Here is a 27,072-nt window from a genome sequence, read left to right on the forward strand (position 1 = left end):
CGGAATTAAAAGGAATGGTAAGAATATTGGAAATTTAAAAATAAAACACTAAGTTAAGTAAATTTTTGTAGGTACTGTCGATGTTGGGAGAAGAAAACAACGTTTTGCAGTGGCCGAGAGACGTAAGTTGTTTCACGGATTTTTTGTTTCACGAATTCCATGTGCTATCATGTCCTCAAGTACATGTTGATATTCAAGTCTTTTTTTTCTGGTTTCCAAAAATCCTTCCTTTCGTGTCAAGTAGGACTCTAGAAAACACTTCGTTTCCTTTGTGGTCCATAGTTTGCGTGTATTTCTAAAAAAAAATTTTCACAAAAATTCAAAAATTATGTTTGTTTTATTAATTTTACGTATGCAAACTACAAATTAAATGAAATAAAATAAATGTTACTTGGTAATAACTAACATAATAAAAAATTCAATGTGCTTAATACTTACGATTTCTTCATTCTTATTATTCGTTACTTTTCAAGATTTTTCAAATTTTTGAATTCTGTTTGAATTTTTATTTCCTCAATTTTTGACATTTGATTGCACTATTCATTGGAATTTTCAATGAAGGTTCACAATAGTTCGCTTATTGCGTTGGTAACATTTTTTTTTTACTGGCCGATGTGGTTGTCCAGCATAACTATGCTGGCCGAGGTAGAGAAAATAGTGTTGTTGTTTTGCGTACATTGCGGCCAGTATAGGCCTGCATAGGCCAGCAACTTATTGTTTTGTCGTACTTGCGAGCCCCCGAATAGGCCTATAGAGAAAATAATTTTATTGTTTTGCGTACATTTTGGTCAGTATACTGTTCTTCGCCATACTTGACAGATTGCAACAGTGATGCCAATGTCTCGTTTAGCGAATATAGGACAGCATGTATTTTTTTCACATTTGCGAGCCACCGAAAACGCCATGTGATGTTTTTGAATCCTGCCAACTTTTTCGATTTCGAAAAGTGAATCGAAAAACTACGTTTATGTTCCTAATCTGCTTCTTCTAACACAACACAAGCAAATTTTTTTTTGTCAAAACACAAGTTAATTAAGCTTAATTCAAATATCTGACTTATTATACATTTTCTTGTATATGCTGTTCATAATAACAGAATTATTTTTCATTACGATTTTAACGTAGCTTGTTCTAATGCATCACTGCAATGATTACTCTTCCAGCTGACTTTATTTACTTCACTAACAGCTGTTTATGTTTATTTTCCTGCAAGCGTAGAGAAATAATATGAATTGGAGAACAATCGACACACTTTGCAGAGATATATTGCCGCTGTGGATAACTAGACTTCATATAAACAAATGCAGATTCAGTAGAGTTTAGTATTTTTTGTGAAGTGTGTGTTACCGGTTTAGCTCAAAATTATTTCTTCTTAAATTCTGTAAAACTGAGTGCATAGAAATATTGAATGAAAAAACTTAGATTGAAGTTTTAATAAAACGAAACTATTTCTGTGTCCCTTGCTTGTGTGTAATATACTGATTCATAAAAACACATTGTTTAAACAAAGAATGGAATTTAAAAACAAGTCAATAAAAGTTAGTGTAAGGTAATTTGAAGCATATGTTTTATTTAGGAATATCTTGTTTAAAAATAAGAATTATTGATTTTTTACAGTCACACTCGTGCTTTAATGTCGTCGATATTGACTCATTAAAATGGTTTGTGTGAAATTTGTTTTATATGTATGTATATGCACATATATTCGCTTTGTTTTCATATTTTTGTATATTTTGTTTTTAAATTTTAAACATATGCTGGTCTAGTCGTTGGCTTGATTTACACAGCATCTGCCTGCAGCTGAGTTAATAAAAGTTATCGATTTTTATATAATTGTTGTTATTGTAGTTAACATTCGGCTGCAATGTGGCCAAGACGCTGTTGTTACTTAATTCGTCATTGAAAATTCTAGTGAAGTGAAGGTGATATCTGCAGAATATTAAAAAGAGTTTTTTTTTTTTTTTTATAAAAAGTATATTTTTGGTAAAATATGTATTCTTTGCACTTCTTCCTTTGTTATAAGCAATATTTTAATAATTCAAAGCTAATACACATTTTATTGTTTGTCTTATCATAATAAGTATTTTTATTTCACCTGACTTCACCACAGATTTACTTGTACTTCTTCCTCACTTTATCTTGTGTCCCACATAAATTATGGAGAAACCTGTTTTGTTAAAAAGTTATTATATTACAAAATTATTAAATTTCAATTGCGTTGAATTTCATTGTTTGATGCAGTGCCTGTTTTTTGCTCGATATTTTCTTTGTTCGTACGTTTTTTCTGTTTAAAATGTTGCAAGCGCCGCTTAATCTGTAATATGCGAATAAAATCTTTAAAATAGCGTGACTAATACTATAAGTGTCCAATATACGACATAAAATAAAAAAATTGTAATTTTGTTACTAAACTTTTTGTCATTGCTGGAAATGTTTTTGTTCTATGTTGATTTTTTTACAAAAATTAGTTGAAAATAAGTAAAACATATTTAATTTAAAATATTAAACATAATTAAAATTTTATAAACTTTAGTTCTTCAATCAGAATTTTTTTTAATAATTAAATTTTTTTTAAAAATTTTTTAATCACATGAACTATTTAACTAAAGATATTCATACCGACGGCTTTGTAAATAATTACTATTGCTATTATTATTATTATAGTTTTAATGAGTTGTATAGTTTCGCACACTTCAGCTCAAGAAATGGCCTGTTATGATACTAAGAAATAGCTTTGTTTAAACCCAGAGTTGAGGTTAGCCTGCGAACAACGCTGAAAGTCACGAATCCAACTTCAAGTGAAAGTGAACCAACCTGTTAAGTCTATAAACTTGGTCAAGTCTCTAAATTTGTAGAACGACGGCTCTCTCAGGCCTAGACTGACACATGAGATCGCGTACAGTTTCCTTCTTATCCGTTCTTATCCATGACAAATGTATTTATATGGTAGACTAAATGGCATAGTATATCTTCCTAGTATGCAGTGACCGGTCAGCACTAATACCGTAGTGCTGATCAGATTACGCCTTAGTTGAAGCAGCTAAGTAGTACTTTTATTGTTGAATTTCGATAACGTCGACCATTACATCTGACAATGGTTCAACTGTCCAATTTTATTATAAAAAAAATAACAACTATCAACTTACGTAACTTTTATCATATTAATATAGGCAGATACTTGATCCCTTCCGTCAATTTTAACATAACTAAATTGAAAATGTAAAACATATTCTTGAATGCATATGGTTTATAACACCAAGAAGCATAATAAAATGAAGTACTTAGAATAAGATCAATCCATAATCACATAATCAAATAATCGCATAGGTATTATTTAATGCATAATGAAATGAGGTACTTAGAATAAGATCAAATAAATAATCACATTGTAAGTTTCCAAACGAACTGGGTTACCTATAAGATCTAATGACCAGCCATATGCAACGTCTGCGGAAAGCTGAACAATCCGCTTGATACTTATGAATCATTAAATGTGAAATTATAAGATGTGCATAATCTCTTATCTGCCTCACGAAAAATAACTAATTTGGTGGTGTCGTGGAAAATGGTAGTGATATACGATATTACCAAAATGAACATTATTTTAAGTTATGGTTTGAAGATTTGCACATTGGTTCTCATTCTTCGTATGACTTTTTAAACATGTAACACCACTTCTTTATAATTTCTTTTATACAAATATGTCTTACTCTTTCGTTTGAATAAATTTGAAATAAATTTCCTGTTTGAATGTTATTTGCAATTCTAAGAATTAAGCTGACGTTATCGGGTCCTTTATAAGAGAACCCATTGCACATTAGTAGACAGTGAAAAAAATAAAGACAGTTAAAAGCCAATTGGGTGTATGTTATTAACTTGAAATAAGTTATATTAGAGGATTGAATTATCTAATCACCTCGGAAGTATTTTATTGGAGAGTATTCTAGATTAAAATTGATTTTGTGGTATATTTTGTTGTGTTGTTTGTTAAATTTGTAATTTAAACGTATTTAAAGTACAGATTCTTTAAAAAAGTTGTCTTTTGAATAATTTTTAAACAAAATGTTTTGCTCCACATGCGCTTTTTGGAGAACGATTCAAGCTGGAAAGAAGAAAGACAACTTCTTTCTTATGCGTAGTATCTTTAGCAGACAGCCATTTTTTAAATAGTAGCCCTTCTTATTTTCATTGTGTATTATATAAAAATTACAGAAAATTATGTGATTTAATTTCAGTTCTATTAATTTAAATTATAATTTATTTCATTTCAGCATTATTTACAATCAATTTCCTTTTATTATTAAATGCATTTTTATGTCGAAAGAAAAACATATCAATTTCCTTTTCCTGTTGAGTGCATTTTATTTGCGGAAGCTTCAATAACTTTTGTACTTTTTATCGATTATTTTTAAAGTTTCTCCCCCATGAATAGATTTTTCTATTGCTATCCTTGAATTAAGCTGCTCTTGCATATTTTTTTGAATGGGTCGGGTGTATATTTGTATACATATATACAGCATTTCATTTCTACCCTAGGATGCTTTTTTGTTTCGTGGTGGTTGTATTGCTGCCGAGAACGTAGTTAGGTTAGAAAGTGAGTTCAGGAGCACGCGATTTCTATGGTTATTTATCAATTTCAAGTACAAAAAATGATTTCGAACAGTATTTTAAGAAATACGTCATTATCAACAAAAATGTTTATTCGTTTTGTAAATTAAATAAAAGAAAGTAAAGCGTTTTCAGCATTTATGATATTAATTCATAAATTAATGCAAATTAAAATCATTATATTTAATTTAAAGATATAAGTGGTTTTTGAACTCAACTATTAAAGGATTCCTATACGTTTTAAAAATGTGAAGAAAAATGACACCTTGAGAGTTTCATTATTTGCTAAAAATGTTTTTATTAAGTGTAGTTATTTACTTGTTGGTACATCATTCACAAAAGAAGTTATGTTTGTAAAACAACAGTTAAATTACAAAACATTAATTTTTAATAATTCAATTGCAACGAAAAATTTACTTTTTCGCATTAACCGCTTAAGTGAATATTGCATATACAAATAATCTTCTATAATGCGCAAAACAACATCGTTATTGTTGCGATTATTTAGATTTTTTTTGTAAGTATTTTTTTATAAGTATTTGCTTTATCGTTTGGTGATCATGTCAAATCTTGTGCTTGAAAAAAAGCATTTACAGCATGCATTGTTTTTCTTATTTAATCAAAAGGAAAAGACTGTTGAAAGTCATCGTTCAGTGGTAAAAACATATGGTGAACCATTCCATCGATTAGAACAGGTTTCGACAAATAAAAAGAGTTGATGTCTATGTGAAAGACGCTCTGGTAGATCACAAAAGTGTGAAGACGTGCAATAGCAGGACTTATTGTATGGTGACCCAAACTCAATAGCAATTGACAAAAGTATTGAATGCGCAATAAAAAACACCAATGCCTAACTGCTTCGGCAGGAAGACTATATTTTGTGTCGCATTGATTGAAAGACGACTGGCTTCGTGCCGTCACAAAAAACAAGACTTCTCGTCGCATCTCTGTATGAATATATTTAATGTTAAAATTTGTGATTAGATAGTTTAATAATAATATATATACATTTATACTAATTTATTGAAATTCTTTTTTTTTAAATGTTGTTTGTACACTTCCTTTTGTTTTCAACTAAAAGTTATATGTAGTGATGACGGGTCCGAAGATGTGCTGTTGAGGATAAAGTGCATACTTTTATTTTGAAAAATGTGTTTTGAATTTTATTTCAACATTTTTGTTTCGTTTTTTATTGCTATTAACAAACACTTTTTCTTAATTTTATATGATATTTTCTCATTTTTCGGTTGTTCTATTCTTTCATATTTTTAGAACTGTAAATTGAAACTTGTGTCGTATTTGTTTAAATGTATATATTATATATGAGCTATTAGTTTTAAATAGTTTGATATCAAAAAAGGTCACGTTCAATTTTATTTACATTTCGAATAATGACAAGGGAAAGTATCTATAACAATATTTTTAAAAAAGAAAAAATTGGAAAGAAGCATTTAGTGAAATTAATGAATCGTAATTAAATAGTTTGTATATTTTACCCATATTAATCATACTTTTGAAGCCATTACTTTAATTTAAATATTATAAAAATTTGCAGTTACATTTAATACAATATTATTGCTGCTAAATTTAAGATGTATTTATTTTTTGTGATTTGAAATTCATTTAATTTGTTAAGAGTTTCATAAAGTACATGTGCGCCTGATTAGTTACTTCCAACAGAAGAAGCAATTTTCATATTAACCACTGAATACGTTATTATACAAAGAAGTATCTATAATTTATAAGCATTGAACGTAAGAAAGTTTTTTGTGATAATAAAACGTCACTTAACACTATCCTCTCCCCTAATATGCAACCTTAGCCACGTGTTGACTTAACTTTCAACATTCCGTACATTTAACTTTTTTTATTGCTACAGAGAATAACAATAAGAAGCGTAAGGCGACACAAAGTAAGCTGTTGAGCTTCACACAAGTTCAAAATCCTCAATGCCGGTTTATTGCTTATTAACCGCTCCTTTGTTTAATATTATTTATATTTAATATGCTTCGTTTTCTCTACACTTCCTTGTTTCTCCAAAGAGTAGGTGTGGCATGTCTCATGCGAAGTCGGCATTAGTATTCTAGATACATTATAGCTAATTTGTCTGCTAAACTTTACAAACAATATTCACAGATTCGCTAACAACTGATACCTTTTGTGTGAAACTAAATATGCAATAAATGCTTTATTTATTTTCATGTCCACACAGTTCAAAAAGAATATATTAAGTCTGTTAACAGTAGTGAACTGCAACAATTAAAATTTTTTTTATATTATTTTAATTAATTGAATTTTTGGCTGAACATACAGCTGTTTCCAGTATTGCCAAATACCCATCATCAGTGGTCTGTTAAGATATTTGTAACCCCGACATTATCATCATCACTTAATACCGCAACTCAAAAAATCTATATTGCCAAATTAAAATTTGTTTAAGTAAAAAATTGAGGTACACATGTATACAAACACATGAACATTGCAGAATCAAACAAAAATATATGCTAAAGCCTTTTTATAAGCCTTTTATTTATTTACTAAATATATTGGTATAATAAAAGACAAACAATTAGTTACTAAATCTTGAATATAAATATATGTACTATACATATATATATATAAGGTGTAGTAAAAAAATCCATTATTTTCCTAATAGATGGCTTTATTTATCTGTATCTCACATTGTATAAGTCCGATCAGTTTACGTTAGATGGCGTTAGAAAGATTTCGTACTTAAATACTATTGACAGTTTGGCACCAAATATGAAGAAGTTCAACGGCGAAAATACGCCATATTTTACAGTTTCTCTTTAATAAAATAAAAAACGAAAACGCAAGCCAGGCGGCTGAAAATGTGATTAGTATTTATGGTCTTGATACTGTAACAGTGAATTTTGATTTCGTCGATTCCGTTCTGGTAATTTCGATGTCAAACATGCAACAGTTAAACGTCAATTGTAAATATCGATATGCAAATTTTCGAGTTCGACAAACACTGCTCCAATAGCTCAATAGCTTAATATTGCACAAAACACCGAGATCGTTTGAAACCATTTGAAAAAGACTGGATACAAAAAGAATCTTAATGTATGAGTGCCACTTGATTTAACGCAAAAAACATCATGAACCGAATTTCCATCTGCGATTTGCTGCTGAATCACAACAAAATCGACCCTTTTCTGAAGCGGTTGGTGACTGGTGATGAAAAGTGGTGACTGATCACTTACGACAACGATCGTGGTCGAATCGTGGCGAGCCGGCTGAAACAGCGGCCAAGCCAGAATTCACGTCCATTAAGGTTTTGCTGTGTATTTAGTGTAGTTGGCAGGGAATCATTTACTATGAGCTGCTCTCCTACGGCAAAACTCTTAACTCGGAACTGTACTGTTGGACCGCCTGACCGTCTAAAGAAAGCAATCATCGCCCATAAACAACCAGCTTTGAGAGTAGCTTGTGAAAAACGACTGTCTCTATTTTTTTTATCAATTCGAACGCGGACTACTATGAGAGAGGCATTATGCAATTGCCTTCAAAATGACAATAAATTACCGAACAAAACGGCTTATATTTGACCTAAATCGGATCATTCTAACTATAGTAAATAAGCCTTCAATTTCATGTAAATAAAATGGATTTTTTTTATACATCTATTAGTTACTTAACTTTGTATTAAAATTGCAAAACGTGTAATTTAATTATTGATTTATATTCAATTTATGGATAAAGCTAACTTGTGAAGACATTTGTACGCAAATTGACTAGATGAAAAAAATTAAGCGATGTTGAGAGGCATCACCCTAACATTGACTTTGCTGACCGGTCATTGCGGATTAGAAAAATATGCTATAGATTAGTATCAGTCCTTGAAAATATCATTAATTTTTTATCGGTCCTTGTAAAACATATTGAACATTTTTCCGGCTCTAAAACGTGTTTTATGGTTGAGGATTACTAATACAAACTGTATTCAATTAATTTACTGAAAAATCTTTCAAATTGCCTTACAACATTTCAAACATTAAAAATTTTAAATTATTTAATGTCATAATACTAATTAGTTTGATTGTTTGCAGTGATTGATCTTTTTTTCATAATAAAAGATTATTGAACGATTTATTTACAAATTCCTTGCTCGAAACCTAGATGGATAAGACTAGATCTGTTATGTTGAATTCATGTAATTTAATAAGTATTTTGTTTTACCAATTAGGAGTCCTACAAACTTTTTTGTTTTGCAATAATTATCAAATTAAATATGTAGTTTCTCCGCGTGGGCTTCAATTATTCAGTAACTTGGAAGAATGCAATAAGCTAAGCAGTCGTCAATACTGTATTCTAGGTCGATATAGATATAACATATGCAGGAACTTCCACCTGTTAAATAAGTATGTAATAACTAAGTAATAACTATTTATCATATAATTGCAATCCATCCCAATAAAATTCTTTGCACAGATAAAGTAAATAAAATTAATTAATTGGTTGTATATGATTTTGTTTACAAGTTCTTTATTTTTTCAGTAATATAGAATATAGCCTAAAGTAAATTTATTCTTTCTGAAAATTTTCATTTCATTTATCTTAAATGATATTAACTTAAATGATATTAACCATAACTTATTCAAATCAAGAAAAATAAATTCATAATTAGTAAATATAATAAAATATGCAAATTACAATATTTTCCGTTTGCTGTCAATCTTAAACAAAAGTTTCTTAACCTTTTGCATGGCTTTGTAAATTATTGCAAGAGTCTATGTAAATTTACTCTATAATTTGCTATTAAATCTGTATTGCAGTACACCATCAAATGATTGCAATTTTTCCCTTAATTTAAAGTTGCTGTTATCAACATCAGTACTCCATTGTTTCAGCGCTGCATAAAATGCTTAAGTGCTATTAAATGTCGCTTTCTCTCATTTCAAATGACAATACTATTCACTCTTCAATGGAATAGTATTCAATCCTAGCATGAAAAATATTTCTAAATTAAAACTTAAACTACATAAAGTGTTTACATTTGCATATATTCCACATGAGCTTGCAGATAATCAAAATATTTTGATTCGGTTGTAGTAACGATAATTTGTGCCGTACATTCCACACTACAGAACTTATGTGGTTAAGTTTGCCCTTTAATTAAAAAAAGAAACAGATCTAGAATTTTCAGATAGGAGAACTTATTTTTCTATTTATATTTATTTTTATTTTAGAAGGTTTTCGAATAGCAAAGAAAGAAAGAAAGGACAAACACAAAAATTTATTTAATTTTTATTGAAATTTGACTGACCATACAACGCTGTTTCGAGTATTGCCAAGTACTTATTTAATTTTATACAATAAATTGTTGTTAAAATTCAGAATTTAGTAGTTGTTGTCTGTTCTGACTATGTGTTTGCATAGGACACTCTCTTATTATTATTGAAGCTGGGTACCAAAAGGTTATCTATGAACATCTGTTGCCGATCAAATAAAAATATCGTTCATGATGAAGCGATCGATTTAATTTACTTATTTTCCGTATAATATCGAATATTAAATGAAAATTCATTAAGTTTAAGAAGAATAATTTGGTATACAGTCATGGGCGTACACAGGTAGGGGCATGGGGCGCTCGCCCCGTACATTTTAAAATGTTATTATTGTTTTGAATAAAAATTTAATACTGTTTACAAGAAAAGTTTAAAATTTGTCTTTTTTTGTGAACAAAATCTAATTTTCCAGTTTTCAATGAACTAGGGGTGAAATATACTAGCTAATATAAGTCAAAAAGAAAAAGAAAAAAGTACTAGAGGGGTGCCTTAGCACACTTTTAAATATATAATAATATCATATCAGTATAACAACGCCTCCCCCTAATTTCGGCCCTGGGTACGCCCATGTATATAGTGATTTTTTATTTACTCTACTGATACACATATATAATAAAAATTATATATAATTTGTAATTTTTAATTTAAAATGAGCTATGAAATCAAAAAAGAGGTGAATTGCATTTCAACATGCATTGCATTTTATAACTAATAGTAAACCTTTGTCAGTAATTGAATTCAGCTTAATTGCTTAAAAAACTTAAAGTTATTTTTTTTTTAATTTCTCTACCGATTTGTTATTGTGTATTTCGTGCTGGGCTATAAAGAATACATGTTTATGTATTTACATATCTACATATATAAATATAAATACATAAAGGTAAAAAGTTCTAGGTATATATTAACTATATCAGAAAGTATTTTGCAACCACATATTGTGTACATATTAGCTTACACATATATAATGAATTATTTATAGACCTATAAAAGTTAGTTACGTCTATTTGTAGGTCATGAAATGTTCTTGCATTCAGTAAAAAAATTGAGTGAATATATTGACTTTTATTACAAGAAATTAATACATTTTCACAACTCATCTGGAAGTTGTCGGTGTTTTATTAGTGACATATTTACAACAACGTATATACGCATGTATACATATTTTTTAAAAAAACACCAGAAATTATTAAATAAACTTTATTCAATAATTTATCAATATTAATTTATTGCCTTCAAATAATTGGTTCACAATTGTTTCCGGTCCTTGGAACACTATAGGCACTTTACGTTATAGCGTTTAGCATCTTATACTTTGATTTACTTTTAGCTGCCAAATAAAGTCACGTAGATATATTTTAGTTTTAGTTTTTAAAAACTTAAGGCCCTATGCTCCAATAGGAGATACAGGAACTGATGATGATGACAATTCAAAAATCTCAATTAATTCCAAATCTGGTGACTGACCGATAGTATTGATTTTATTTTTGATATTAAAAATCAGTCACAACTGTCGTTGGATTGCGAAAGCACATTATCGTTGTATAAAATTCATAAATCGTTTTTCCAACAATGTAAATGTTTTTGTGCAGTAAAAAGTATTCTTTATTCTTTATCACTTTTCTTCAGTTTTGAAGCCACTTGTTGTTAATACAATTTTTCCTACTATCAAGAAGGAGTTATGCAATACAACCAGTTTTAATAATAAGCTAAGGTTCGAGGATGAAATATTCATTCCAATGGAGCAATCCAATGGAGGAATCTGATAATAACCAGTTTTGGTTTTCCACTTAAATACAGCGTTATTATATTCTTATATTTGATTTTCATTACAAACAAAATATTTTCTAAAAAACTAAGGTATAAATATTTATAAATAATAAAATCACCCGTCAATGGAAAAAATATATATACAGTGTTCTCATAAATCTTTAAGCAGTTTGGACTAGCATGTATATAAAGTTATGTATGTTATTGTTTATTATTTATAAACTAAATCTAACTAACTAATACCTCTCTCACAGTTAAACAAAATTATACATAATACGTAATTAGAGCCAGATGATGATATTATAACTTATATTTTAAATGAATGAAACCTAAACGATACTATTTTCTAAAAATCTTAACATCTTTAATACAGTTTTAGATACAGTTACTTGCAATCAACTTTAAGAAAAAGTATGAATAGTTACAAAATTAAGGTCATATATTGTCATGAACAAATTTGCATAGTGTCATCCCCTCATATTTTGTACTTCAACTCGTTTTATATTCAGTTATAAAATGTTACCTTGCAAAATATTTACATATCAGGCTTCTGACGTTTTTTTAATTTTTTATGGATTTTATGTTTTTTTTGTGAACCTATTCATAACATCACCCAGCTCAGATAAATGAAAGTGCAATAGAAAAGGTTGCGTTAATGGTGATTCTTTTTGAAGTAGAAGATGAAGATGCATTCAAGTATGCTTTTGGACTTAATAATGAATAAAAAACCTTGAACTGAATCGCTTTCAACAAATTCAAAATTAATGAAGATATACGAATGTACTAATTGAATTGATAGAATAACCTTCATCAAGTGTTTTTATTATATTTAGGAAATTTTAACATATTCTCTTTCCCCCTCTCACTGTCTGCTTATGTTATTTATTATTAATAAATAACTAAAAACAGAAACATTTTTTTATAAAATTATATTCAATGATGTCATTCTATGCATTTAAAAAACTTCGAAACAGAAAAAAAGCAACTTTTGCCTAAGCTTAAAATATCTTTAAACAGAGAATTATGTTAAAAATATGTATATATATGTTTGAATCCTTTTTTTATAACCTAAAGCTCATTTTCAATGTTTATACTATTTCGTGCAACATGATATAGTAAATCAATTTTTATATATGCTTATAAAACATCTGGCATTAAATAAAGGCTCTGATGGCCAACTTTTTTTTTAATTAGTCACTTATAATAAGTGAGTATATTGCCGTCATACAGTTAGAAACGTTAAGTTAAAAATAAATGCAATGCCGGTATTGAAGACTAAGAATTTTGAGGGCATGATTCATTATAAGCACCTGCCCAAATGATTGACTCAAGTTTATATTATATTATCGGCAATTAGTGTAGCTGTTGAATCAAGGAATTGAAAAATAAGTTGGAATGGATTAAAATAAAACTGTTTTTAAACTACCGTTATTGCTACCATATACATTTGTTTTGGCTCGACAAAAATTGAAAGTTCACTGTTAAGCACTATCTGTGATATTATCATTTCTATTGATCTCTGATATAAGGTCTTAATGGTAACATTATTTTTCCAAAAGGATAAAACACTAGAATACAACACTTCTACAATAAAAAAATTATTCTACTCGAAAATGTCAGAAGGTGATTTAAAAAAACACAAAGTGTCATCTCCACTAACGATCATGACGTTTTTGTTATAATTTGGAGAAAGACAAGTTGTGCTCAGAAACCTGGTCACATCGATTGGGTGGAGCATTATTTCAATGGTTCTAGTTGATGATTGTAGTTCTAGTTGATGTTCGTGGGACGCCGTGCATTGCCAAAGCGAGTGTACTGCGACAATGCAACGAATTTCGTGACAAGCAATATATAGAGAGGCAAGTTGGTGTCTAATGCTGCACAATAGGACATCACATTTGTCTTCATACTTCCTCACGCACCATATTTCATTGGGTTGTGGGAAGCCACCATTAAGTCCGCAAAGCATCTGTTACTGCGAACAGTGGGCATAGCAACGCTTACCAGCGAGAAGCTTCTAACATTGGTAATCCAGATAGAAGCCGTACTTAACTTAAGACCATTCGAACCGCTCAGCGCAATACTTTTCATTTAATCCAATATATAATTTTCGATTTCTCTTTCTGCATCATAGATCATAAAAGATATAAAAAGCATTACATTTAAAAAGTTTATCAAAATCGTCTTTTAAGGAAAAATTAATAAAAAATTGAGAATAATGATTAGAAATATTTAGTAATTGTAACTAGAAAAACATTACCAGCACACTAAGCGCCATATTGATAACGATTATAAATATCCAACATTTGCGCTAGAAATTTTTTACAATGAGAACTAAAAATAATATTTAAGTGCCTTAGCTTTTTATCTTCAAATTTATTTTTTATTTTTATATTTCCGTATTCTTAGTGAAATAAAAATCTCTGTAATGCATTATTTTTAAAGCCAACCGAAACTGCAGCTGATAAAGTGGTTCTAATATGTGTAGAAAACTACAAATAATAAGTTTTTTTATGATTCTTGGAGTGACAAATTTTAATTTAAATAATGATCATAAGTGTTTAGATAATTGCACTTCCATATTAAAATTGTTTACATTATTATTATACCGCATCTAGTGTAAATATATTTTGTAGTTTGTGAATAAATTTAAATTGCTAGTGACTTAAGATATATTAAATGGAATTTTAATAAGTAATTTCTTTATGTATACGTGTAAATGTAAAATATTTTGATTGTCTTTAAGTTATAATATATCTTCTTAGTCTAAATCCAACATTTTTTTAAAAAAGATTATTTAAAATAACTACCTATTTCATAACATTTGCAGAGTAACAATTTTAGCAATCCTTTAAATATATAAAATTTTTTATTAAAGTATTGCCGTCAAATTCAAGTAGTAACTGGAGACATTTTTCTGATAATAACTGCCACAAGTTTTTATTATTTTGTATCCCGTGTTCGTAATTCACTTTGCTTGGAGATATTACCTTGGTGCGTTTGCCTTGAGAATGGTGAATCGGTATCAAGTGTAGTGAGAGAAGTGATTGATGAGTGTTGAGACACTTCTAAAACTGCTGCAATGTTATAGATATACATTATGTTACTATGATAGATTATAGATATATTGTACATTGTTTTACTATAATAGACAAGTATCTGATATAGCCCCAAGTCCCGGGTAATATAATTTATTATAATATATTACGTTCCAATTTGTATATATGTAAGGTCAGGATTTACTACGACGACACAAGTTATGTAACGAGTGCAACAATAAGTTATAACATCATTTTTGTATTTAACATTATTGAAATATTTATTTTAGTTTTTAAATTTTATTCATTTAAATATGTCTAAATTACGTTATTATTCTAAAATTTTTCTATAGTCGATTGTGAAACAGTTTCGTGTTTAAATTTCAAAGCTATAAACTTATGTCTTAGTTTTACATTAAGGGAATAATTTTTCTTTAACAGAATAGGGCTCATATTGGTAATGCATTATTTAGCTATCAACATCTGCCTGCACTAGCATTTTAGCAATATGGAAAAATTAAATGGGATACCGTGTCGTCTTTATCTGGAAAGGGATCTCTGTATAGCTTGACAAATTATATATGGCTGGTCGATGTAAGAACTGCTGATAGTATTACAAAAAACTGTAATTCATTAATAGATAAACTTATGTAGTTGAATTCTATCTATTATGATCTTCAAAATTTTTTAAATTTATTATCCAAATATAAGACTACGATTTTTTAACAGTGATTTATTTTAAAGTATTAAATCTTCTTAATACACTTTCTAAACTTAAAAGTGAAAAGTCTAATAAAAAATCATTTTCTAGCCTTTTGTTATACCAAGATTTATGCTATGTATGTAGGTTTTTTTTGCCAAACATAAATTGTTCTATATATATATATTGTAGATACTATTTATTTCTATACAAATGAGTTATTTTGCATTTGAAATTTGGTTGATAAAAATGTTGAGGTGCGGCGCTGTAAAATATTCATCGTCTTAGTGTCGTCACACCCGGAAATTCTCTGTATTCTATATTAGATAAAATGACACTCTTGCAGCAACAGTACCAAAAACAAACTAAAAATTGGGTCAATCTATGTAAATATTTAAAAATATTATAGCTGTGAGCTACATACTATATTATTTTGTATTAAAATATTTCTTGATATAAATTTTACATATAAGTGGCACCAAATTGTGTAAAAAATTTTTTTTAATTTCTTAATATTGGAAAGAATAAAGAATATTAAAAGAAAATTTTATTATATTTATATTTATTCATATTCAAATATAAAGTTATATGAAGTAAAGGAACTAAGGTTCGCAATTTTTGTATATAAATATTTTCCACGTATTCTTTATATATATTTTCCTAGAATTCCTTTATCAGTTTTACACTTATGGTGTTTTCAAAGTATATATTCTGGACTTTTATGTAACATATAACACCAGTTTAATTTAATTTGTTGTTTTTTTTTTTCTTAAACGATTAAATTATATATATTTTCTAACAAACCACCATTCTTCTTCATTTATACGTGAAGCTTTAAAATATATATTTATTAATATTCAAAATAAATTAATAACCTTTTAAGTTGTAAACATATCACCTGCGTAAATCATTTACTAACTCCAATATATTAATATTATCTTTTAAAAATGCATTGCTTACTATTATTAGCTACATTTTTATCCTTAATTTTAAAAATATTGTAGTGATCTAGTTTATAGAAAATTAGTATAAATAGAGTGTTACTTAAAAAATGTTGATTGATTATGATGGTAGTAAAGCATGTAATTCTAAGCAAGAACCATATCAACGTTGTCTTACTTCCACACATCCGGGAATAAGATTTTAGAATAGTTTTTTTTTTTAAACCAACGTAGTGATTAATAAGGAGATAATACTTTAAAGTTGTATATTTGGGATGCTCCTCAGATAGCAATGCCTACTTTGGTCGCACTTGAAAATTAGCGCAAAAATTTTTAAATTGTGTAATTCGTTTTCCTACTTACAGTCCTTGCAATTCAATTTAAATCAGATAAATAATTTTTTTAACATGGATACCAATAAGTCAGTCAATCAAGAATATTGCTTTTATCGATAAACTTATTAATTTAATGTTATAGCTCATAAATATTCAAACTGTCTAAAAATGTTTGATCAAATCTTTTGACCAAACCGATTTTCAAACCAACAACTGTGGGACAGAACGAATACAAACGACATCAACATAAATATTCACAAGAGAATGTTTGGCTGGATTGGTCACACCTTACGAAAGCCATCAATTGAAGTTTGTTTTCAAGCCCTTACGTATAATCCGCAAGGCAGCAGAAGAAGAGGAAGGCTTAAGATTATCTGACGCAGATTAATACTAAACGAAATAAATAGCCAATCCACATACCTTGGCAGATCATGCATCAATATTGTTCAGCTCAGAGAAGTGACAGTAAGAAGGCAAAGATGGAGGCAATTTGTAGATAGTCTATACCCAGTATAGAGGCAGCTTGGAATCATGTAACGCCAAGCAAGGCTTAATATTAAATAAAATAATAAGAATATATTATTTTAATTTGTCCCTGTACGTGTGCGGTAGTTCCACTTTTGCTTTTAATACATTGTGTTAGTTTTATTGCTAATAAGACATCACATACACTATATTGTTATCTTAGTTCTATGGAAATAATTTTTAATTATTAAAAAATGAATTATTCTATATTTCAAATGAATGCTCTTTTGGTGTATACTTAGCTACATACTTATATAATAAGGAGTATTTTTCATTTAAAACTGCAAGAAACCTAGTTCTTTATATTAGTACATTTTATACAGGTTTGCTCATAATAATCTTATTACATCTAATTAAAGTTTAAATGATGTATTTTTGCTAAACATAACTAACGTTCCTTAATATTAAAATAAATAAAGACCGAAACTTTAATAGAGAACCCCATAAAAAATGTTATTACACATTATTATGGAAAATATTATAAATTCTTAGTTAACATATCAGAATGTCCTTTTTATTTATGCTCTAATTTCGTTTTGTGGTGAAAGTTCCTTTGGTGTATGATATTGATGTGTCTGTAATTTGGTGTATGATATTAAGTCTGTAAGAATTGTGATGTGAAATTGTGGATGAGCTCATCCAGTAGCAGACTGAAATTCAAACTCAAGCACTCAAATTTTTTTCATAAGCAGTTCAAGGGGTGGATGAAATGTCTCGCTCTGCATCACTTTGAACTTATTTTAAAGAAGTTTATTTTTAAAGAAGTAAAACAAGGAAATATAAAATAATATTTCCTTTTGTTTCATTGTAAACAATACATCATTAAATAAAATTACAAATAAAATAGACGTATTGTATAAAATAATAATAAAAATATTGGATAAGGTTCGGTTTAAGAGTGTATCTGCATGTATCTCCACGTAGGCTACCTATGGACTTGTTACACCATACTACGGCGCTTATTTTTAAGATATCCCTTTTCCTTATAATTTGTTTTCTTGATTTTTTTTTATGATACGTATATACCGGATTGAACAACTACCGATTATTTCCCTGCTTTAGATATGAATGCTATTTTCACAGAATAGTTTTATCTAAATAGTTGGAATATATGATCGGTTTATATACGCTTGAAAAATTTATTCCAGTCATGGTAATTTCACTTCCAATTCAGTATTCTGAAGTTCTGTTGATATATTATTATCTGGACCTATAAATTAATATGGTTGAAATTTTGTTATAGTATTTTTTATATGATTTCTTGAGGCGTTATGACATATGTTAATTTAAGAGATTTTGGGGTCTTGCTCGAGACTCTTGTGAAAGTGAGTTTTCAATAGGGTGCCTAAAAATGCATAGTACACGTTTTTCAGGACCCACTCTGCTTCAGAATAAGACTAGTGAATAGTGAGAATAGTGAGTTTTGGATAGCATTTTCTTGAATCTGCGGACTATGGTGGTATTAGCAAACTCGCTAGTGAAAATACGCTAGGATACTTGTTCTGATAACCTGACAACATTTTTGAATGATTTGTGGCTCGCGCTATAAGCCGACCAATTACCCAAAGCTTGTGCTGAGTGAATAAGTTTTCTGGTTTGAATACTTAGATCAATTATTTCATTGATCTACAATTTCGGTTGGGATTTATTACCGGTTTTTAATATAGGACATAAAGGTTTCGTCGCTTATTGTAGATTTTGCTTAATTTGTACACTGTTTCTTTTAAGTTATAGTTTATTTTATATTTCTATACGTAATCATTAAGATAACTAAATCATTTTTTGCTTATTTAGAAAATGATGAGCTATGTCATCATATTTAATTGGAAGCAGGTATACTCATAGTTAGAAGAGTATTAAAGCATTAAATACATTCCAGAACATTAAAATTTTACATTTTATAAATTATTGATTATATTAATTAAACTTTATAAATTCCTACTATAGCCTAATTTTTTGAGCAGAATTACAAAACAAATAGTCTAAAAATATAGGCGTAGTAATTGAATGCATTAGTAAAATATATCTTTCTCCTCAGATCAGCTTCACTTTCTTTGATATGGCAATTAAAATAGTTCGTAATGCGCTAGATTTCAATTATTCCGTGTTAAAAAATTGTTTTTTTTTTCTAATTTACGTATTGTCTATGGAATATGTTCCTTATGAAAATATAGGTGTAAAATTTATAAATATATAAATTTATAAAATATTCCCTTTGAGCTCCATGCGATGAAATCGTTTTGGTCGATCATCTATACTTTAAAACAATTTTTATTTATAATATAGTTTTCTTTAACGATATTATTTTATTTTATATTGAATATTTCTCCGGGGCTTGTAAAACACACTGAATGTCTTTTCGATCCATTGCACGCTTTGGGTTAAAAACTTTTGTAATGAAAACGCTGTATTATAAATAAAAACAACTTAAAAGAGATCAAAATAAATTTCTGAATTAAAAAAATTCTGAATTAAGAACGAAATGCAAGTAAGGGTTAGATCTGACTTTATAAGTTTTTAGAATAAAAAAATGTTAAGACTTAGGTAGAAGATACTGTTTTTTTTTTAGTTTAAAGAATGAAGATTTTATGGAATTTTTACAAAAATTTTAGTGTACATGACTCTGTTTTTGTAGAAAGTCTACTATACCAATTAATAGGATCTGTTACAATGAATATTATATTTTATATAATTTATAAATATATTTTATAACATCAAAAATGTATACAGTATACGCTCGGTTATGCGAATACTCGATCAAGTAAACATCCCATTATGTGAACAAAAAAATCGCCGAAAAATATAATACGTGGTATTCTATAGAGTGAACAAGGTGATAATTCATTTATGTGAACTAAAAAATTTTATTCTTGATTTTATTTTTTTGTTCTAAGGCTTACAAATAATATAATTTATCTTAAAAGATGAGTATATTTCGTTTTTGTTACAATGTTATTTCAATTTCTAGGTCCCACCTTTCTGATGAAACAGTTACTATGTCGTAATTTTTTTTTGTTTTTTCTTATTTACTTTTCCAATTAATGGTATAGTGCATAGGCTTTTTTCGCAAAAGGCAGAAATGTGATCGTTATGTGACTTGATTAGAAGTTTTGAAAGTTGATCATCGTTTATATTGGCAGCTATTTCATTTCAACTTAAGCATAAATACTTAATAGAACTTATCTTCTTTCCCAAGTAAATCTTATTCAAGTTCATTTTACAAAAGGCACGAGTCGCAGTATCACTTATTGTCGAATAAGGAATCGCAACAATTGAAATAAAGTTCTCAGGCTGTTCTCACGAGTCGGAAGTTTTTCCAGTTGAATTACAAGCAAAAAAATCTGAATTGCTTTTGTGAACTTATTGAGGTAATGAGATCAAACCATTGTGTCACATCTAAGTTTTATGCAATACTAATAAAGAAGTGCACGCGACTATTTTAAGATTTTCTTGATCGTGTGGCCGTACAATGTATGTTATGGTTTTTTAGTCTATTGTGTTTATTGAATGAATAAAATTAAATAACATGTTTAATTGGAAACTTTTTTTTTTTTTTGTATTATATTTAACCTCAAATATTTTCTAAAGACATCTATTAAAGAAATTGCTGAGTTTCACATTCGTGCAAGCAATTATGGCTCTAATTATTTTACTTACCAATAGTTTTTTTCATATTATACAAATAAATCGATATGCGAACTATTCTGATTATTCGAATATCCAGCTTTACATCCAATAGTCCGAATATTGAAAAAGTATAGTTCGAATAACTCAGCTAGTGCTATAATCCTGATTATTGAAAAATTCAAAATAATGGACTGACCCTTCAGAATATGAAATATAATGTTTATTTATTAAAATAATTTGCATTTATAATATAACAAATTAAATTAAATTATTACATATGTATGTTAAAAAATAAAATTGTTAATTAAAGTTGAATTTCAAAGAGTGAAACCCAGTTATTTGAAACATTTTTTGTAAGACTCATCAAACTTTTTCCATCAGAAGAATAAATGCATATATAAACTTGACATTTAATAATATTATCATAATTAATAAATTTAATAAAACCAAAAAAATGACACTTATTGTGTGATAATTGCAATAATCATTTATTGAATTAAATTAATAACTTTTTTTTTCATTTTAGATTATATATAAGGAATAAATCAACATAAACCAGCTAGGATTCCAAAACAAAGACGATAAAAATAATACAAATAACTAAAAATACTGTATGATGGTGTGAATATGAACTGCAAGATAACCGTATATCTACATCTGTAGCTTCCCCCAAGCATACAATTTCACAAAAACGAAACCATTCACAACTTCATCGTTTAATGCATCATAGTTTCACTACTTTTATTTTTGTTCCATCATATTAATTGGTCTAGAGTCTAGACAGACCAACAGAAATCAATAAGATTACCCATCTGCACAGTTCATATAAAAAACTAAACAAAATTATTCAAACAAGTGAAGATAAATTCAGGCCATGCCATCGTTGAGGCAAAAGGTCACAACGTATTTTCGTCAATTAAGTTTCATTGCAGAGCCTCGTGATGGACAAAGAAGTTCACGTAAAACTGAAGATGATGGCAATTTCATAATTAAATATTTGGAGGGGTAAGTCAATTTTACAAAAATAAAAAAAGAACCAGAGAAACCAAAATTATTCACTAATTATGAGAATTGATTTCACTTATATATTTTGGATGTATTTCACTTCATGCTACCAATTATAAAAAAGTAGAAACATAAGTGTTCATATACCGTTGAGATACCATATGTCGAATTTATGTAGATTGATAGAAATTCTTACAAAGTAGAAGTTTATTGCTGTTAGGAAACTTTCATTTAGAAACCCATGAAAGGTTTTAATAATATGCTCAAATCTTTCATCCATTAAATATATACATCTGTTTGTTTAAAAGAAATTCCTTTTTCCTTTCCCTAAATACATATTATCTAAAAACATATTATTTTATTTAATTTGATATTAAAAAATGTAATTCACAAAACATAAGTGGCATTCAGTCGAGTATAAAACTGACATTGTATTCACAAGATAAAGTGTTTGTCACATTTCTGATCTGAAATCCTTATCTTCTATATATTATACGTAAGCTGATTGAGGTATGGTATAGCTTTTTAATCTTTTAAGAAATTTTTATTTATAGCCACCAATGGACTGGAAATGCTTTTGATGAAGTGGTTAATTTAGCTTCGGAAACATAATAAAAGCTTAAAAAAAACTCCCTCAACTATGGATTTGTACAATCGCAGAACATTCAATAGTATAATTGTAAAAACAATTAATGTCAACACACTTGATAACACTAGGGTACGCTCAGTTTTCAAATTTTAAATTCCTGATACGTTCTACACAGAATATAACTTAAAATAATATTTAAAAAAAATGAGATTATTAGGCACATGTTTAGGATACCATTTATTGAGAAATGAGTTAGCGTGACGGAGGGAGGATAGTTGAAAATAAATAAAAAAGTGAATATAGAACATTTTAGTAACTTGCTATACTTATATATTCAAAAATGTTATTATTCGCAAGAAAACTTATTATTATCTAACTAAGCTATCGTATTGTAGAATAACATTTTTTATTCAGTAATATAGCTTGTTTAATATTCAAATTAAAAGCTTTACCCATTAATATATACTAAATATGTTCTGAAAGCTATTTGTTAAGATCGTCTACTACATTATCGATCATAATTTTTTTGGACCTGTTTCTATTATTCTCACAAATCGGCGCTAATGAATGATGTATTCATTTATTTTTGCTTCGCTATTTTATGATTTATATAATAAAGAGGTTTTTTCGAACAGTAGTGAACTACAATAACAAAAATTTTATTTTTTATATTATTTTAATTAATTGAATTTTTGGCTGACCATACAGCTGTTTCGAGTATTGCCAAATACTCATCATCAGTGGTCTTGGAAATAATTCTTGTATTTAATTATTCGTAAATAATTATTTTTGAGACTGCAAGTACCAGAAATCGAACTCGGGTCCTGCCAAATGTGAAGCTCAGAATCAGCGAAGCTCAAAACGCTTAACCAACTGATCCAAAGCCGTACTTGACTTTTTATGTTTGCATATTTTTCTGGAGTTTTTGTTGCTTTTGCTATGAAAGTTTTTATTAACAATTTTACTTGCTGTGTTTATATTAGAACGAAATCATAAACCCGCTGTAGAATAATTGAATTAATTAATTATTTATATTTTTATTTTTAATTGTTAAATTTCAATACTATTCTGTTCGTAGAGGCATTATTTGTTGCAATATATTAAGTGAATCAATATATGAAGTTAAGCAGTTAATCTATTAATTATTAGATTTCGTTGAAGTCATGTTTTATTCCACCCCCACTTACAGTTATTATCTTAAATGTTCAATCATATTACACTGTGATAATTTTAATTGCTGTACTCAGATAAAAATCTTTATATACTATTTAATACATACAAATATTTGTAATACTAGGTATATTTGCTTTATAATGTTTATTATTATATAAACTCTTTATACTAAAATGAAAGTTTTTTCTTTGGATTTTCACATTTTCTTTGTTATTTAATACTTAAAATATTCAGACAAAAAATATAACGCTTTTTGCTTCTTTCAGTCGCATGAATCGCATTTTTTCCCCATGTCCCGAAATTTTTAATGGACAAAATCCCACAGATTTGCCGGAACTAAAAATTGGATCATACGCTACTGGACCAGTAACAATTACTGCCGCCTGTACAGGTCCCGATGATGGTCTTACCGGAATAAAACGCTCAAAGTTGCATTTAACCGCCAACTATGCGGATGATATAGATTTTATAGATACAATACAAGAAAGCGATTGTTTTGAAGTGCGAAAAAGTATCACAACCAATCGTAATCACAGTAAATTAAATCGCTTCAATGGGTCAAGAAAATTAAGTAATGGTGCGATCACGCCCACAAGTGATCAAAATGCGAATAAAATGACGGGCATGCGTTCACGCAAAAACTCTAAAACAGGTATAGCCAACCTTAGTCAAAATATTAATTCAACAACCACCAAAGACGCAACAAAGACTACATCGATTACATCAAGTAAACGAGCCGAAGAAAATTCAAATGCCGCAACCACTATAGTGGTTAGCATGGTTAGCACAAAGACAACGCACAATGCTCCAACCATCGCCACCCATGATGCCAATGACCAGAATAACAAAAATATTTTGAATGGAAAGACTGAATTTCTTGGTAACAAGGATGTAGAGTCTCATACAAAAACAACACTAACAAATTCCGCAACTGTGCAGACAAAAGATACAATGCCGTTAAAATCTGGTTTTAGTAATTTAGGCAGTGCAGAGACAACAAATATTCTTGAAGCTACAAGGGAACGATTGCTACGCGAAGCTGTTTCCAATCAAGCCGCTGTCGCTTGTAATAGTGGTCACAGTGACATGTTTACAGATTCAATAGCCAGCGTATCCAATTGGAAAATGGAAACTGACTACGCTTATGGCATATCGGTTTCGTTATATGAGAATAATATATTAACCAAGGAACCAATGGGTAACCCAATTGCAGATTGTTATGGTATGGTTGTGCACGGCGATGCTGTTGCTATGGCGCTCGCAGACGGTGTAAATTGGGGTAAGCATATTGTCATTTTAAGAGTAAATATATTTATGTAAAATTTTTAATATCTTAGGTGATGGTGCTCGCTTAGCAGCACGTTCAGCTGTACATGGCTGTTTAGATTATTTGGATCGTGCAATATTCGGTTTATCACGCGAATGCGTGGCTACATCAACACATGAAGTGTTTATCAGTCTTCTACGTAGTTTGTGGGAAGGACATGGATGTATATTGGAAGTTGGTGGGGCATTAAGTACACTAACAATTGCAGTAGTGTTGCCTTTAGCCGACAATCAGCAGGATGAGTACACTAAAAAATATGTTGTGTGCGCATGTAATGTAGGTGATTCATTAGGATATGTTTATTCAAAAAAATATGGTGTGCGAGAATTCACACAAGGTAAAATTTTATTTAATATAAAAAATTTAATTTGAATTAAGTAATTTGTTATATTTAATAGCCTCCCATGATATTTCGTCTATGCGTGATATGAGAGATGCTTTAGGTGCGCTTGGTCCAGCTGATGGCAATAAACCCGAGTTAAGCAATTTAACATTATCCATGACGATTGTCGAGAAAGGTGATATTGTTTTTTTAACATCCGATGGAGTAAGTGATAACTTTGATCCTGTTGTTGGGAAATTTGCTGAAGCCTGGACACCTGATGTTAAGTTAATGTCGTCATCTCTACTCTATGGACGGACTGGGCATATTGGTGTACTTGCACCAAAGCGACAAAACAAGAGTACTTCAGCTGTATATGCGCACTTGCATCGCGGATGTGAATCCAATTCACCAATTATGCCACCTGTTCGACCACCACGTACTAAAAAGTCAAACTTACAGGAAATGGAAGCAACTGCCTCTGGCAATGCAGCACCTAGCCGTCCAAAATATATGCGCTCACAAACAGTAATAGAACCACGGCGCCCTTCGTCTGCAGGAAATTTGTCTTCCAGACCACTTAGTCCTACACAACCCCCTAAAATACCAAAATCAGTTACGGGCTTGCCATTGGTGACAGGACCACAGAGACACGCATTAACCCTTTATCGACTTGAAGACTTACTTAGCTATGGCATAAATGGTACTTTTTCTCCATGTGTATCAGCACGACGTCTATGTCATTTATTAATTGATTTTGTACGCATGATTACATCGGCACGGCGTAAAACATTAGAGCAACGAGAACTATTTTACAAACTAGCTACCGGGCCTGATGGCGTTAAACGTGAAGTGGAATTAAATCGTATGCAACATCGTGCAGCACGTAAACGGATTGTGGATAGTAATGCATTTGGATCATTACCTGGAAAATTAGACCACGCCACGGTTTTAGCATATACCATAGGTGGTGCTGGTGGTGGTACAACAACAACAGGTGATAGCTGTTTACAGCAGACTGGACAGGCATCAATAGAGCCAACTACAGATTTGGAGATAATAGAAACTAAAGAATTTCAGGAAACAAATTTTTAAGCCTAATTAGAGAAATAAGTTTAACTAATGGAATTGGCCGAATAGCCTAAAGTCGATATGTCATATTTTTTTATATAAAGTGCAATCAAAGAGCTTTTTTATTAGTTTTTTAAAATAAACATTTTTTAAATATTATTATACACATATATATTTGTAGACATCACATTATAATGGATAAGAAGAATATTTTAATAATGTAAATGTTTTTATAAAAATTGAATATGATGGCCTGAATGTTTTAAACTACCAAAAGTTTTTAAAAGTTACCAAACAATTATATATACACTCTTTCATATTCATCGATAGTATATACACATATTTATTTTCGTATTTACATACATTAATGTAGATTAGTCCTCGTAGTGCTTAAAAGTAATTTACTTTCATTATGTTTTGTATTTTTAGTATAGATATGCGACATTGAACTACATATATAAACCATATAAGAAATAAATGCTTTAAATTTTACAAATTAACTTCTAATTTTTTAATTAAAATAATTTTATGCTATTTTAATGTATTAAGTATAATAGAATAGAAACTATAAATATACGAATATAGGTATTCGTAAAGTTTCGAATATTTTATAATCTAAGTTTTAATTTCCTTCATATTATGTTATAATATATAAAGATTATATTTGTAAATTTATTATCTCAATTTCTAATTTACTCTCATTGTTGATGATATTGACGAATTTTAACCTTC

At 29.0% G+C, this 27,072-nt stretch overlaps 1 protein-coding gene across 5 annotated transcripts; it reads left to right on the top strand.

The window, feature by feature from the left end:
• The first annotated feature begins 1,247 nt into the window (after positions 1 to 1,247).
• On the top strand, positions 1,248 to 26,805 carry LOC119680055 (PP2C-like domain-containing protein CG9801). 5 transcript variants are annotated; one of them, XM_038092682.1, is made up of 5 exons: positions 1,248 to 1,549; positions 21,380 to 21,858; positions 23,887 to 24,899; positions 24,958 to 25,284; positions 25,346 to 26,805. In XM_038092682.1, exons 2-5 carry the CDS (start codon positions 21,728 to 21,730, stop codon positions 26,362 to 26,364), a joined length of 2,490 nt encoding a protein of 829 aa, XP_037948610.1. In that variant the 5' UTR covers positions 1,248 to 1,549; positions 21,380 to 21,727; the 3' UTR covers positions 26,365 to 26,805. The 5 variants fall into 5 exon arrangements, with proteins under 5 accessions (XP_037948610.1, XP_037948611.1, XP_037948612.1 ...); XM_038092683.1 differs by having other exon boundaries at positions 1,248 to 1,544; XM_038092684.1 differs by having other exon boundaries at positions 1,248 to 1,538.
• Positions 26,806 to 27,072: the final 267 nt, after the last annotated feature.

Source organism: Teleopsis dalmanni, chromosome 2 (assembly GCF_002237135.1).
Source record: "Teleopsis dalmanni isolate 2A chromosome 2, ASM223713v2, whole genome shotgun sequence".
Taxonomy (NCBI): Eukaryota; Metazoa; Arthropoda; class Insecta; order Diptera; family Diopsidae; genus Teleopsis; species Teleopsis dalmanni.

Excerpts from the sequence above, each read along its gene's own strand:
- LOC119680055 (XM_038092682.1), top strand. The coding sequence starts at position 21,728 with ATGCCATCGTTGAGGCAAAAGGTCACAACGTATTTTCGTCAATTAAGT. Across the intron at positions 21,859-23,886 it reads ATAATTAAATATTTGGAGGG|TCGCATGAATCGCATTTTTT; the intron begins GTAAGTCAATTT and ends TGCTTCTTTCAG. Across the intron at positions 25,285-25,345 it reads TGTGCGAGAATTCACACAAG|CCTCCCATGATATTTCGTCT; the intron begins GTAAAATTTTAT and ends TATATTTAATAG.